General features: G+C 37.3%; 8 protein-coding genes across 8 annotated transcripts; 4 read left to right on the top strand and 4 right to left on the bottom strand.

Annotated features, from left to right (window-relative positions):
• Positions 1 to 187: 187 nt before the first annotated feature.
• Positions 188 to 2,287, top strand: C9374_005498 (uncharacterized protein; the record flags this gene model as incomplete). Its single annotated transcript, XM_044695254.1, has 4 exons — positions 188 to 1,317; positions 1,564 to 1,616; positions 1,666 to 1,739; positions 1,853 to 2,287. 4 exons carry the CDS (start codon positions 188 to 190, stop codon positions 2,285 to 2,287), a joined length of 1,692 nt encoding a protein of 563 aa, XP_044547975.1.
• A 105-nt stretch (positions 2,288 to 2,392) lies between these two features.
• C9374_005497 (uncharacterized protein) lies at positions 2,393 to 5,104 on the top strand (the record flags this gene model as incomplete). The annotated part of the gene is made up of 1 exon (XM_044695253.1): positions 2,393 to 5,104. One exon carries the CDS (start codon positions 2,393 to 2,395, stop codon positions 5,102 to 5,104), a length of 2,712 nt encoding a protein of 903 aa, XP_044547974.1.
• Positions 5,105 to 5,813: 709 nt separating this feature from the next.
• Positions 5,814 to 7,124, top strand: C9374_005496 (uncharacterized protein; the record flags this gene model as incomplete). Its single annotated transcript, XM_044695252.1, has 2 exons — positions 5,814 to 6,762; positions 6,841 to 7,124. The coding sequence occupies 2 exons, from the start codon at positions 5,814 to 5,816 to the stop codon at positions 7,122 to 7,124; spliced, it is 1,233 nt and encodes a 410-aa protein (XP_044547973.1).
• A 2-nt stretch (positions 7,125 to 7,126) lies between these two features.
• On the bottom strand, positions 7,127 to 8,311 carry C9374_005495 (uncharacterized protein; the record flags this gene model as incomplete). Its single annotated transcript, XM_044695251.1, has 1 exon — positions 7,127 to 8,311. One exon carries the CDS (start codon positions 8,309 to 8,311, stop codon positions 7,127 to 7,129), a length of 1,185 nt encoding a protein of 394 aa, XP_044547972.1.
• Positions 8,312 to 8,501: 190 nt separating this feature from the next.
• Positions 8,502 to 9,869, bottom strand: C9374_005494 (uncharacterized protein; the record flags this gene model as incomplete). Its single annotated transcript, XM_044695250.1, has 1 exon — positions 8,502 to 9,869. The coding sequence occupies one exon, from the start codon at positions 9,867 to 9,869 to the stop codon at positions 8,502 to 8,504; it is 1,368 nt and encodes a 455-aa protein (XP_044547971.1).
• A 148-nt stretch (positions 9,870 to 10,017) lies between these two features.
• On the top strand, positions 10,018 to 11,400 carry C9374_005493 (uncharacterized protein; the record flags this gene model as incomplete). The annotated part of the gene is made up of 3 exons (XM_044695249.1): positions 10,018 to 10,980; positions 11,021 to 11,158; positions 11,215 to 11,400. The coding sequence occupies 3 exons, from the start codon at positions 10,018 to 10,020 to the stop codon at positions 11,398 to 11,400; spliced, it is 1,287 nt and encodes a 428-aa protein (XP_044547970.1).
• Positions 11,401 to 11,516: 116 nt separating this feature from the next.
• Positions 11,517 to 12,353, bottom strand: C9374_005492 (uncharacterized protein; the record flags this gene model as incomplete). Its single annotated transcript, XM_044695248.1, has 1 exon — positions 11,517 to 12,353. The coding sequence occupies one exon, from the start codon at positions 12,351 to 12,353 to the stop codon at positions 11,517 to 11,519; it is 837 nt and encodes a 278-aa protein (XP_044547969.1).
• Positions 12,354 to 12,774: 421 nt separating this feature from the next.
• On the bottom strand, positions 12,775 to 13,676 carry C9374_005491 (uncharacterized protein; the record flags this gene model as incomplete). The annotated part of the gene is made up of 2 exons (XM_044695247.1): positions 12,775 to 12,981; positions 13,041 to 13,676. The coding sequence occupies 2 exons, from the start codon at positions 13,674 to 13,676 to the stop codon at positions 12,775 to 12,777; spliced, it is 843 nt and encodes a 280-aa protein (XP_044547968.1).
• Positions 13,677 to 14,226: the final 550 nt, after the last annotated feature.

Below are 14,226 nucleotides of genomic sequence, written 5' to 3'. Positions count from 1 at the left end.
CGCAATAATTTTAGATGGCGCCAAAGTTTAATTGCGTTCTTTTGACGCTTTTTTTCCCTACGTGCTGATATTAGTAATTCACATGTTGTTGGCAAGGTATTAATCGTTCATCCACTCCAGCTTGGCTAAAAGAGACAGGTGTCCTTTGACATGAACGTTTTTTGCGTGACTATGTAACCCTCAAAAAATGTCAAAACTCTGTCGTTCGGAACGATGGTTTCATATCCTTCTCTTTTTTTCATTCCTGGTCTTGTTCACACAGACAACATCATCAACAACCTCGAAATTGCAAGTATTCTCACATGAACATTTCTCGAGTCATCACTCCGAATCACCTTCCTATTCTATTACCACGTCAGACTCCAGCGATATCCAATCCTTGGATCCAATCCTTGACACCTTGTCATCCGTTCATACATCATCAGAAGTCTCCGTAACGAATTCCGTTCGGTACTATTACGATCGTGTCATACCTACAGTGATACCTTTCTCTAATCATTTTCGTTGGTGTGGAAACTATTCTGAACACATGGTTCCAAAGTCCAGAATATTCTATGATTCACTAACCATGCAATCCATTCCCAATCAATTTTCATGCCAAAACATATACTTAGCTAACAGTTTTTCAATCATGGTAGGAGCAGCATCAAAACTAATGTATGGAAGTCATAAAAAAGAGCTCATCTTCTCTCGACTGCAACCAAACAGAGCAGTTTCAGATTTATGCTCTCGAGTCCAGGAGTGGGAAGAAAAGCTCACTTTGAGTTGCGAAAAATTGTTTTGTGATACAAATAGCACGAACTTGAATCGATATATAACTCTACAAACACAGAGCGCAACAAATATTTTAGATTGGATCAATTATTGCAGATACTGTTCGACCAATTGGTCTGGGCCCAGATTTGAATTGAATAGTGGTAAATGCAAAAATCAAACTTTTGATTTTGGGATAAGAAAAGTACTTGAACAATTTCCAACACATCTCAAGTATTGTGGATATTCAGAGTTTGGAATTCCATTGATCACCCCAAATATTGGTCGATATTATTCCGATTATTCGGGTTCATTAGACTATATTTATGTCTGCTATTGCCCTGAAGGTGATTACTTTGGATTTTATTGTTCTTTTGGAAATCAAGACTTTATTCTATCGAACTCTATGGTGTATATTGCTTTTACAGCTCACATAATAACATTTATTGGAGTGTTATTGGTTGTTTGTTTACCAAAAACAGTAGTGAGTTGCAAACAGAGAAAATTTAAAAAGTCTTTCACAATTTCATGTGTGACCACAAGTGAGTTAACTTCAGTAATTGCGTATGTGGTTCTCCTTTGTGGCATGTCTCCTATTTTTATTATTTTAGAAAACTTTGCATTATTTTGCGCTTTTTCAAGTTTGTTTTTTTGGATGAAATATTGGTTTCACTTGATTCAATATTTGAGAACCAAACAGGTTAAATCTACAAAATGGAGTTACATCATCATGTGGGCTGTTATTATCATTCTCCTCTCCGGTCAAGTGGTTGTACTAATGCTTATTTTTACAATCACACAATATTTAAGCTACCAAGAATTCAATTACTTTGCATCCGGATTGGGGTTAGTCGCTGTACCTTGTAAGTTTACTAACTGAAAAATTTGTTGTCATTCAACATCATGATTTAGTATTTATTGCAATTGCAATTTGGATGTACATTGTAATTTCTCGAATGTCAGACATTAATGTTCTACAAACCTCAGTAAGTAATTTTTTACACGCACACTCGTCTTTGTAGTAAGCAATCAATACTTTATATTCACCATGTTCTCGATTATTAATTGATTGGATGAAATTCAAATAACCACTCACTAGAATGTTCGATTTATTATATTTGCCTCGATTTTGAGCACTTTTATATCTTTGACATTCACAGTGAGTGCACTCTTGGACTCACCAGTGAGCGATCCTACCAACGGAGTGTTTATATTCGTGACGCATCTATTGCTTGTTGCTCTTATGCAAGGATTAGCTTTAATGGAGTTTGATAAGAGTGAATTTGGAGATTTCTACAAGTGTTTCAAAAAAATCAAACTTCCAAAACTTAAAAGAAAGAATGCGTTGTCAGTCGATGAGTCCCTGTCCGTTGAGCAACAGCACCATGCCATGCTATTAAGCACCACACTTGTTGAGGAGCAGCAGAATGAAAAGATGACATCCACACTTGATGACAGTACAATTCTCTCCATCACCGACCACAGCAATCCTTCCACTCACTACGTTTCTTTTTCTCGTGATCATGATGATTAAACCTTACTCGATTCTTGTGAACTTGCGTTCCAAATCATGTCCGAATTTCGCTCGCTGAGAATTGCGCAGCGAGAATATTTTTGGATTCTCATCAAGAGAAAAATAATGAACAACAAACACATCCAAGCCGCAAGTCATTACAATTTCAACTATGGGGAGACAACAACCGACCTGCCTGCTGGGGATTTTTCATTGGGATTATTTGATGATTTTCTATCATCGTTACCTGATTCTCCTTTGAATACGGGTGCTGATGTTTCGGATACAAACGTTAATCATCATCAGCACGTGGATTTATTGGCTGACCCAGCAGGCACCGCAAACATGTTGTTGTTGGAAAATCCGTTAATACCATCAACCGTAACAGCACCAATCCAAGACCAAGGAACAATCCATAATACATCTAATTTAATTGTAACTCGTGTTTCGCTTGCTACAAATAATCAGAAATATCCATCAGGAATAATTCAAGACAACGTTTACATGTTTTTTGGGTCTCATGGTGCCTCTGACACTTATAAATTAGAAGTTCAAGTCACGCCAATTGTTGATCAACTCATACAATCAAAACAAACTAAACTCAACATTCAGGTGAAGCGAGAAACAAGCGGTGAAATTTTGAAAAAAGCTAAATGGACACTTAGCTCAGAGAATAGAAAAGAAGAGTGTGTATATGTTGTTTCAAACAACAACTTTCCAAAGACAAGACGAGGAAAAGGTACCAATGAAGCATGCCTCTTCTGTTTCGAGCTAGAAGGCTATTCACAAATTCCAGAACAACAATTCTCAGAATTTCGATTTCAATTTTTCTCCAAACTACCCGTCTCAGCCTCATCAGAGTCATACACAATACCTTCAACAGCAACACAATCTATTTCTCAAGCCCCTCAGCTTTCAAATAACCATGGTAACATTACTAACTTAGCCCAAGGATTGAATTCTTCAAACACTGCTTTACCAACATTATCTTCTACCTCTTCCATGATGCCTCCTCCCCTTCTTATCCACCACAAGAACAATATGAGCTCATTACCAACCGACAATCAGTCATCAATCCTCTTGCTACAGCCAACCAACGGTAGCACCACTAGCCACACAACTCAACATCAATCCTCTCTCAAACTCAACACACCAAGCTCAAGTAGACCCATACATCATGATGGAGACTATCAATCTTCAGGAAAGAAGAGAAAGAAGATTGAAATTTTCGAGCCCAAGTTGCACTCTGTCAATCCAATGTATGGAACTGTTGGAACAACGGTTGTACTATTAGGCCAATTCAACGTATTGAGTGAAAAGTCTGTCAAAGTTTTATTTGACTCAGTCGTTGTTGACCATCCTCATTCCATTACACCAAATTGTATAGTATGTATGGCTCCAGATCATGAAGAGGGAAACTCTTATGTGCATGTTGTCGAAGAGTTTGAAGATTTCCAAATGAGAACAGAGCCAAAAATCTTTAGATACATTTCAGAGGGCTTCCAACAGGGCATCAATCAACTTGTGTTTAACAGCGGCCCCTATCTCTCTCCTTCTTCATATTCTCCAGGAAATACAGCCCATACAGACTCATCCTCGTCATCTTCATACAGCTCTGGCCAAACTTACTCCTATGACAGTCTTAGACAAAACAATCTTCATAGAGCTGCCTACAATGGTGATATTAGGACTGTAGTTTCTCTTTTGGAAGATCCTAGCTGTGACCCTCTCGAGCTCGACAACTTTAAAAGAAATGCTTTCCATTTGGCTTGTGCTAAAGGTCATCTATCAATTGTCCAGGCTTTATGGAACCATATTGTTGATCTTCTCTATGATGATGATGAAGAAGAAGAGGTTTTGGCTTCAACCTTGCTTTACCAAAAGGATAGCTTCGGTATGACAGCTTTAGATATTGCTACTAAGTTATTGAATTTCTCTGAGCATCCTGTCATTTTCTTCCTGAAAGACAAAATGGTCAGCTATAGGGATTTACTGAAACGACCAAGCTTTGGAGATTTAGTATCAGTAGAAAAGGAAATTCAGGAAAAGAAGATGAATCAACTCTTAGAATTTTTCCCAACTCTTTCTGAAAATGTTGTTCTTGAAACTCTTGAACGATGTGATTGGAATGAGACAGATGCAGCTGCTGTGATTCTTTGTGAACAATTTGAGAATAATATTTATTCCAAATCCTCAATGTCATCCAAAGAGGTGTTTATGGTCATTGAAAAACAGAAGGCTGTCAACCAGATCATACAATTCATGAGTGTTTCGCCTTTTTCATCAGGATTGGGATTGCTGGCAAATAGATTATTTAATCGATTCAAATTCTTTAACCCAGAAGAATACTTTAGCGATTTTGAAAATGAAATCAAACGAAAATGCTCTCGAAAGATTCACAAGATTGAAAATTGTGTTCAACCTGAGCTACAACTTCGATTCAGCCAATATATCAACCAAGAAGAAAACCCATTAATTTTCATGACATTCCATGGCACCAGTGAGCATAATATTAATAGCATCAAGAAGCATGGCTTGTTAGTGCCTGGTAAGGGAAATGACATTAGGCCTGTCAACGGTAGTGAATATGGTCTAGGTATTTATTTATCATTTTCTGGAACTGCGTCCATTGAATACTGTTATGGTGGATCTAAGATGTTTGTTTGTGCTGTGTGTGTGAGAGACAAGATTGTCATTAGTGAAGATGGATCTGTGTTGGTAGTTTTTGATGAAAGATGTGTTTTACCTTGCTGGCTGATCACTTTTGAAAATCGTGCTGAGAATGTTTATTCTCCTGTTAATTTGAATGTAAACAACAACCTCCTTAAACAAATATAAATTATTTCAGTTTTATGACACGATCAATTCATCAATGGGAGCGAGGCACAGAGCTTACAAAGACCATTGTTGTGCACCCGCCAATCAGCTGCGATATCGCCACATCAACCTCGGCCAATTTCGGAAATTTTCCTGATTTTTTCCAAGACCAAACAAGTTCCGAAACATCACACAACAAAACAAAAACGCCATCATCATTACCAACACATCATCATGAACACTCCCATAACTAAAGCAAGCCAAGCAAGCTCACACCACTACCGAATGGAATATAACCCATGTCTGGGCCTTGATGAACGAGTATTCGACGAAACACGCCCAAGAACAAACAGCAATGCGAATCAAAACGTAGCACATAACAGCTTTTTGAAAAACTTGCTGTGGAAGGTGAATCAATGGTAAATTATTGCGCACTCTCAAATTGATTTATTCATTGTGGGTTGAATCGAGCACGAGTGCTCATTCTTTCAGCCTTCAACCTCCTTGTACTGATCGTTTACATACAATTGTACTTTTATCATCGGACTCACCGAGAGGTGGTAAACAGAACTGCTTCTCTTTTGTAATTTATCTTGATCAAGAAGACCAATGATCATCTTCCTTGTTCTGTAAATATTCAAGCTTGCTGTAATAATAAACATGTACAAATAATCTCCCAAAGCTCAACAAATTAAACTTTCAAATTATCGATCAGGGTCAAATTGAAAAAATGATGCAAAATAGTGCTCATCAAGAACAACACAAATTTGAAGTCTCCACGGACTACCACAAGGAAAGACTTGACGTGTTCCTTTTCAACAAATTCTTTAAAGAAAGACAAGTATCAAAGAATGCTGTTTCAAAGCTCATCCAAAATTCTTCTTTGAATTCAACCACTGGCTCTGACAGCATCTTGCCAAGATATAAATTTCTATGCAATGAGGAAGCAGTAAACAAGCCAGCACTCAAACTCCGAAATGGTGATTATGTGTTAGTAATGGTTGAAGGCAATCCAGTTGCTTCGGAGCAATCATCTGGTAACAACAAGTCATTAACAAACGAACGAAATAATCATACAAATGACACAGAAAGTAATTTATTAGATATTCAACCTGAAAATATTCCTCTCAACATTCTGTATGAAGATGAATATTTAATAGTATTGGACAAGTCTAAATTTATGACGGTTCATCCTTCGTTAAAACCAAAACCAAGAAATACTACAGGAACACTTGTCAATGCTTTGTTATTTCATTGCCAAGGAAAACTATCAAGTTGTGGATCTTGTGATGAACATTACAGACCTGGAATTGTTCACAGGCTAGATAGAGACACCAGCGGAATAATGGTCATTGCAAAAGATGATGACACTCATTTAGCTCTTAAAAAGTTATTTGAAAATAAGAACAGTCCTTTAGAAGTAAATGGAAATGACTCTAATATCACAAGATATTATCAGGCACTTGTAGAGAATGAATTGAAGCCAGTAGAAGGGAAAATTGAAGTTTACATCAAGAGGCACCACTCAATACCTTCCAAGAGAGAAGTAACTAAAAACCCTTTAGATACTGGGGCTAAATTGGCAATTACCGAGTACAAGGAGCTTGAAACAATTCCTGTGAAAAATTTAAACGGTTGTAATATTTTGAGTCTTGTTCAATGCAAACTTTTGACTGGAAGTAAGTAACTTTAGTATTGAACGACCAATTTACTCAATTAATTTCATGTCACATTTACAATGTAATACATGTATTAAGGAACTCATCAAATTCGAGTGTCCTTTGCTCACTTGAATAGACCTCTGGTGGGAGACGTCTTGTACAATCCTCGCTTTAAATCTGGTCACAAAACCAAGAAGAAAAAACAATCCAAGTACGAAGAAGAGTTTGAAAAATTCGCTCTTGAGAAAGGACAGTTCCTACACGCTTCATATTTAAAATTTGTTCATCCTCGTACTGGAAAACTGCTAGAATTCAGTTCTAAAACACCATCCTATTTCAGAGAGGCAATCAAATTATTGAATCACTCAATAGAGGAATAGGTTTAGTCATAATCATTGGGATATCCTATTTTATGAAGCCTTACATGCTCCAATCTTTCTCCTGTACAGAAGTCATAGAGATGAGCGGCATCACTTTCATGGATGGTGTGTATATATTGGTCTTTTAGACTCCTCCTTGCCAGTAAGCGAGCTTTATCTTTGTTAGCTTCAACTTCGTCACTCTCACGAGCTTTATCTTCTACAGATTGAAAAACTTGACGCTTTCTCTCAACATTATTCTTCGCAATTGTTAGAGTTTTGCTTCTCAGGTCCGAATACACATCCTTTTGGAATGTCAGATGATCATTTAGTTTTCTCACCAATCGATAATTATTTGTTGCATATTGTGGAGTATTTTCATCAGGCACAACATCGCTGGTAGTATCATATGTGACAGTTCTTCCATATCTAAGCTTGGGCTCAAAAGGAAAGTATTGCTTTAAGCTCTCATTAATTTTGATCTCCGTTTTTGTGGTTTTGGGACCTTCATTATAGGGTATGTAGTGTTGATGTACCAAACTATCTCGTAATTGTTGTACTTTTTTCACTTCATCACTTTTATCTGGAGAGGTTGTGAATTTATCAATCTTAATCAATCGCTGGGGACCCAAATCGCCATGTGGATCTTTGGGCTTATCACCAACCGGAATTGGTTTGATATAGAACGTGTTTTCGAGTCGTTTTTCTGCTAAGCATTCGTTTCTATTGGCCACCCGTGTTGATTCCAAGTCTCGATTCGTCTTTTCGTGCAAATTCCATGTAGTTCCAATATTTGTATGGAATATAGTTTCGTGGTTCTTCGAGTAAGGATTGAGGTCGGGATGATAAGCGAAGGAAAAGCTTGGCCTGGTATGGAGAAAATGGCTGAACTTTTCAGAGACGAGCTTTTTATATTCTAAATCTGTTGATGATGGTTCTGCTGACTGTACGCGCTTTTCTCTTCGGGTACGGAGAGTTAGCTTGTTGATCTTCTCTGCTGAGAAGTCACTCTTTCGTAAATTAGGGTTTGTGGTGTACAAAGAATGGAAGTTTTCTGCGTCCACGCTTCTGCCCTTTCCCGAGCGTTTTAACGAATTATTGCCACCATGATCATCGTCATGTGTTCCATAATATTTTCGACTCACACCCAATACAGTCGCGCTTCGGTTACCAACAGGGTATGTAACGCTCTTCTTATTGAGAGACATTTTTTAAATAAAAAACTGTAGATTTGAAACGGACAGAAATTAACGTATCTCTTGGGAGGGAACTGTTTTGGGGTGTCCAAATGGTTCGATACAGAGACATAATAGACTTCCCAGAGAGGAAGGCTGAGCTCCATTCGCCAAGTAACATAGATCATAGGTCATTCAAAATTGGTGCTGTAACAAAGTAATTTTATAACAATGGTCGTACTTTGTTGTTCCATTCATCATCCCATCTATGGGTTTGGAAATTCTGTTTTAAATGTTCTCTCATAGATTTAAGTGTTGTGCTACCTTCTGGTGATAACAACAACTCTTCTAAATATTCTGTCAATTCGTTCTTGTTTTTGAAAATATAACCATTTTGACCATGTTTAACAAGTTCAGGTAATGCATCATATGCAATCGCACATACGGGCAAATTACTGCCAAACATATCCACAACTTTCATTGGAAGATCGAGTTTAGAGCTAGAGTAGTGAAGACAAACCCCAACGTCACTCGAGGCAAGTAATTTCGTGTAGTCTGAATATGAAAGATATCCTGTTTGGATTTTGCAATAGTTAAGGTTAAGTGAGGCAATTTTCTGTAGATAGTATTCTTTCTGAGGACCTTTTCCTGTAATTACAAACTCTAAATAAAGTGGTGAAGACATGTTCTTAAGCTTGTTTTCAAGATCAATAATTGCTGACAATAACACTGAAAAATCTTCATCTTCAGTCCAGCTTGTGCTGCTGACAATTAATTTAAAGTTTCTGTGAGTATCAATTTTTAACACGTTTTCTAAGAGGCCATTTCTTTCACTCGATGATAGATTCTTTCCAAACATTTCAGGTGGTCGGTCATACATGACTGTCACCGTAGTAGGGTCTATTTTCAATCTTGTAACAAGATCTTCCTTTAACTTTTCTGATACACATAGGTGATGCGTAGCACAGCCTTTTACAAAGTTAAACTCCAAGTACTGTGCAAATTTTATCAAGTACTTGTTTTTTCTTGATAGAGCCAAAATGGAAAATCCATAATTATGCCAATCAATAATATATTCGTCGAGCTTAATGAGATTAATTTTCTGTAACATCCAAAACAGAAATAAAGTAGGAATTGCAGGAGGATTTTGAGTCAATAATATTTTCTTTGGAGTAGAGTGTGCTCCAAAAGGATTTCTGTTGAAAATATACGATAATTGAATGGACATTACAAGAAATTGCAAAATTACTTTTAAAGGAGCAAACACCAAGAAAAATAAAAAGTGAATTCTCATTACATAATTAACCCAATTCCACCATTGAGAAGCCAATCGATTGATTTTCAAATTTTTTTGATTAAGAACTTGTTCATGAGGATCCGAGTCATATAATCCAACAAAATCTACATGATGATTCGACTCGTTCAATTTTGCTATGGATAATGAATGATATTGCATTCTCGGGCTATGTCCAATATCACCCAATACAAAAACAATAAAGTGTTTTTTGATCTGTTGAGAGGAATTGTTAAAGTCATCATCACGGTTGCTTGATTCCGACGATGAAATAGTTTTTGATGATCGTTTACTCATTTTTTAATATTTGTTTACAACATGGTCAAAAATTTTCAACAGCAACAGTAACTGTTGGAAGCTGCCAACATTATCGGTATCTAGCAGGAGTCTCATCTTCTCATTAGGATTTAATCCATCAGTGAAGCCGAAAGAAACAACAAAAAAAATGAAAAAAGTCTTTTCAATTTCTCGGGTTTCATCATCGAGCCATGTGACTCCTATCGGAGCTTCACAACAAAATAACAGTAGTGGGACTGCTGCTACTGCTGTTGTAAATAACAATGCCACTACCAGTGCTACCACATTGGATAATGTTGCTATAAATAATAATATTGAAATAATAGCGTCGTCATCGGGATCTAAAAGAAATAGCGGATCGTATCATTCCAACTCGGTGATCAATACATCAATGGAGAGTGGAGGAAGTGATACTGCATCAAATCATTCAAATATTCGGAAAAATTATTCTATGGGAGCCCTAGAAGATGCTAAAAGCACCACAACGGATAACACCAGTAATATGAGCTCTCCTTCAACTTCACCATCAAGTAAAAGACTTACGCCTTCGTTGAGTCAAACATTTGGAGAGGGAGGAATTGAAGGTTCCTCAAATCATGGTAGACGTGTCAGACGAGGATCACTAACTTCTAGCTTGGAAAACGAAGTGCATCCTGTGGCAATGACGAGAACAATGGATCAAAAAGTACATCTCATGGAATTTCTTGTACAGAAAAGAGTTGAAAATTTGGACTATTTGAGAAGGTTTCACGAAGGAAAAATTATGTGGTTGAATGTTGTAAAGGTATCACCTAGCGAAATTGAGAATGCTTATCAACCAAAAGAATTACAGAAACGATTGGAACAATGGCTATGTTTAGGTGTGTCATTAGCACCCCTTATTAATTACAATGATGGTTATCATTTTGTACGTGCCTGTTCCCAACTAATGGAAGAATATGAATATCATTATTCCAGCATGGCAATGCAAGGAATGAAAATATTGAAAGCTTTTACAAATACTTTTGTAGATGAAGAGACTCCCATTATTCCATCTCAAAAAACCATCAAGCCCGTGATTCACAAATCAAATGGATCAGTAATTTATGAATTCTTACAGACGCCACATATTGTAAGTATTTCATTAACTTGTACCTCTAACATTCCTTTAGCCTTGCTCGTTGGATTATTGTCAAATTGTTTTTTCAATGTGTGACATTTTAACATTTGTGTACAGAAAGTTTCTTGATGAAACCAATATCAATAGCTCTTTGCATGAAAGCATTATCAAATTAGATGAAAAAATTAAGGTAAGGTTATGGTTTTGCTTGCAATTCAAATTTAAACAAATTCATCAAACAACAAGAATAACTTTATTGGACTACTCTCTAAGGACATTACCAACCTCGCAATGCAAATTGTAAAAACAAAATTAGCAACTGTTCAAAACATATTCTCAATATCACTTAACAACCAAACTCCCAACACTCAACCATCTTCAACCAAGCGTAAAGAGACATCTGACCAAGTCGACGAATGGTTTGAGATTTAAATAAATAAGAACAATTTACAACACAAAACAGATTGGCATTGGATTCCATTTAGTACTAGATTCCAATATTCATGAAAACAAAGTGACACTTAGTTTTTGAATTATTTACATGCAGTTTATTGCCAATTATTGGCAAGGGCATCAAAAGAAGTATCAATTTCTTGATCTTCTCCTAAGAATTCCATCAAATATTTCATAAATTCATCTGTTTTGGCAAACACTCTCAAATCCGCCATGTCATCATAATCTGTTTTTTGTAAATTTACAATACACATCTTTCCTCCCTTGTTGACACATTTAAGAGGTAATTTGTTTGCTGGAGAGACAGACATGGATGTACCTAACACAATTGCCAAATCAGCTTGTTTGGAGTGAGCATAGGATAAGGTCAAATCCTTCTCTGGTAAATTCTCACCAAAATGAATGATTGTATCTTTTAAATCTCCACCGCATGAACATTTTCTTCCTGTAATATGAGTTCTATAATTCTTCACTGTTTGGTACGTGTCAAATCCTCTCAAGTATTCCTTTCCACACGTTGCGCAAGTTTCTTTATATGAATTTCCGTGCAATTCAGCCAACTTGTCTTCAGGAAGGCCACTTCTTCGATGTAATCCATCCATATTCGTCGATACAACAAATTTGACTAAGTCTTTCTTCACTAAATGAGTAATGGCATAATGACAGTACGTTGGCAATGCTTGTTCAATTTTAATCGAGGCAATTTCATCAGAACGACCTTGATCTCTTAATGTCCAACATCCTTTAGGTCCTCTGAAATCTGGAATTTTTGCAGATGTGGATACACCAGCTCCAGTGTAAATCACCACATGATTTGATTCTGAAATTTGCTTTGCCAATTGTTGTGCTTTGGCCTTAATGACTGAATCTTTTTCAAAATACTCCTTGACATGGTCAGGAATGATATTCTTCTTGTTATTCTTTGACGGCATGCTTTACGTAATTGTTTTTGTGTTGAATTTTGAAACAATTCAACGTTTTATAAAAAAGGGTCCTGTGAGTAGCAGGGTTCACCACAGTGTTCCAAGTTCAAAAATTTTTGGTCGTGTTCATTCTGGGTTCGAAGGGCAGCTTATTTTTGAACATGACTACTCGAGATGTGCCACCACGTTTGAAAAGGAAATTGACCTGTAATGCGAGTGCATATCTTTATTTGCCATCTCTTTGGCAATGAAATGACAACCCTTAAACGAGCACAATAAATTACAATGTGAATTCACACGTTCTCTCAAGTTGTTGGATTTGAATGAGTGCAACGCCTTCTCAAAATCTCATTCGCTCTCAACCCACAGGATCCTGCATTGAAGCCAAACGGTCTTCTCTCATAGTATTTACACATAACTCCTTATTCATTTAGAATGACTGTTTGAATGTAAAATTCAAGATCGACCATGTGATTTGATCGATTTGGCGAGCATCAATATCTTCTCCGTTCAACAAAAACGATAATTTAACCTTCTCTTCAGGAGAGGTCTCTGTTGCCTTTTCGATTTCTTTTGTATCATTGGCAATTTGACCTGGCCATCGACCAATTCCCAATTCGTAATATCGTCTTTTTAACTGGATGATAATTCAAATGTTATAGTGGAATCGTCTACATTAGGTCATTAAATACTTACAGTACTCAGAGAAACACCCAATACTTGAGCAGCAGAGGTTTGAGGAAGTGCCATGACTCTAATCAATTCGAACACTGGTATGTTAATTTTTGACTTTTTCTTTGACTTTTGACAAGCGTATTTAGAAATTCGAGTTGGAGGAGAGGAGCTTGTGACAGTCAAACGACTCGATGGCTTGGGACTCGATTTACTCTTGGAAGCTCTGCTTGTCTTTTGATTTCTGTGAGATTTATGAGACGAGTTGGAAGAAGAAGATGTTGACTTGGCACACAAAATTTGAGAATCAGCTTGAGAAACGGGAGAAGAAGAGGAATCAAAAGACGACGAAGAAGCACCAGAAGACGCACTCGAATGATGATCTTCGTCACTCGAAGCAAACACTCGAATAGCCACAGGTGTCATGGTCGTTGCATGGTCTTTGGAAAATGTTACGTGAGAGATGGCAGCAGGTCTTTGAGAAACTCCTGAGAATGAGCTTTTGTGGAGGTGGTTATAATGAGGATGATTCATTTCTGATGGATGGTATGGAGTAACGAATGATTTGGTCGTTGGAAAGTAGGATTGAATGCTTTGAATTGGAGTTGTGGTATTCGTGATAGTTGTGGTGGTAGGATGTAAAGCTGCTGGGGCTGACATGGTTATTAGGCTAGCCAGAGAAATGATGAACTTCTCTCAGCAGTAATACTGTGGTTCGGAGGGTGGTGGGTTAGGGTCAATGAATTAACCTCAAAGTTCCCAATAGTCGCACTGGAATGGTTTATATGGGAGAAACAATACAAGAAGTAACACTTGAAAGCTCGTGCTCTCTCTTGAGAATGGTTTTCGTTGGTTGGTTGAAGAGAGAAGAATCGTGTGATTTGGTTTTTTTATGAGTTTTAAAAGTCCATTCTAGTGGTGTTGCTGCAGTTGTTGCGATCGCCTATTAGAACGCAGGAAAATGCTGAGCATCGGATTAGAGCGGTTCACACGGCGAGGACATGCAAAAGGTCCGCTTCCCTTGGATGAGCTGTGTGTAGCTGCGATCGATGAGCGTGTTGTTAAAATTCCATCTCTTCTAGTTGAGTTCAAGAGAGGAGGATGTTCGAATTTGGTACAAGTGAGAAGCAAATGTTGTAGTAGTAGTAGCAGCATCAGTTTTCTACTACTCGAGTAGTGAGAAAAAGGGTATGAGGAATGCAACGATTAC

Source organism: Naegleria lovaniensis, assembly GCF_003324165.1.
Source record: "Naegleria lovaniensis strain ATCC 30569 chromosome Unknown tig024, whole genome shotgun sequence".
NCBI lineage: Eukaryota > Heterolobosea > Eutetramitea > Acrasida > Naegleriidae > Naegleria > Naegleria lovaniensis.
This window is presented reverse-complemented; position numbering and strand designations above follow the sequence as displayed.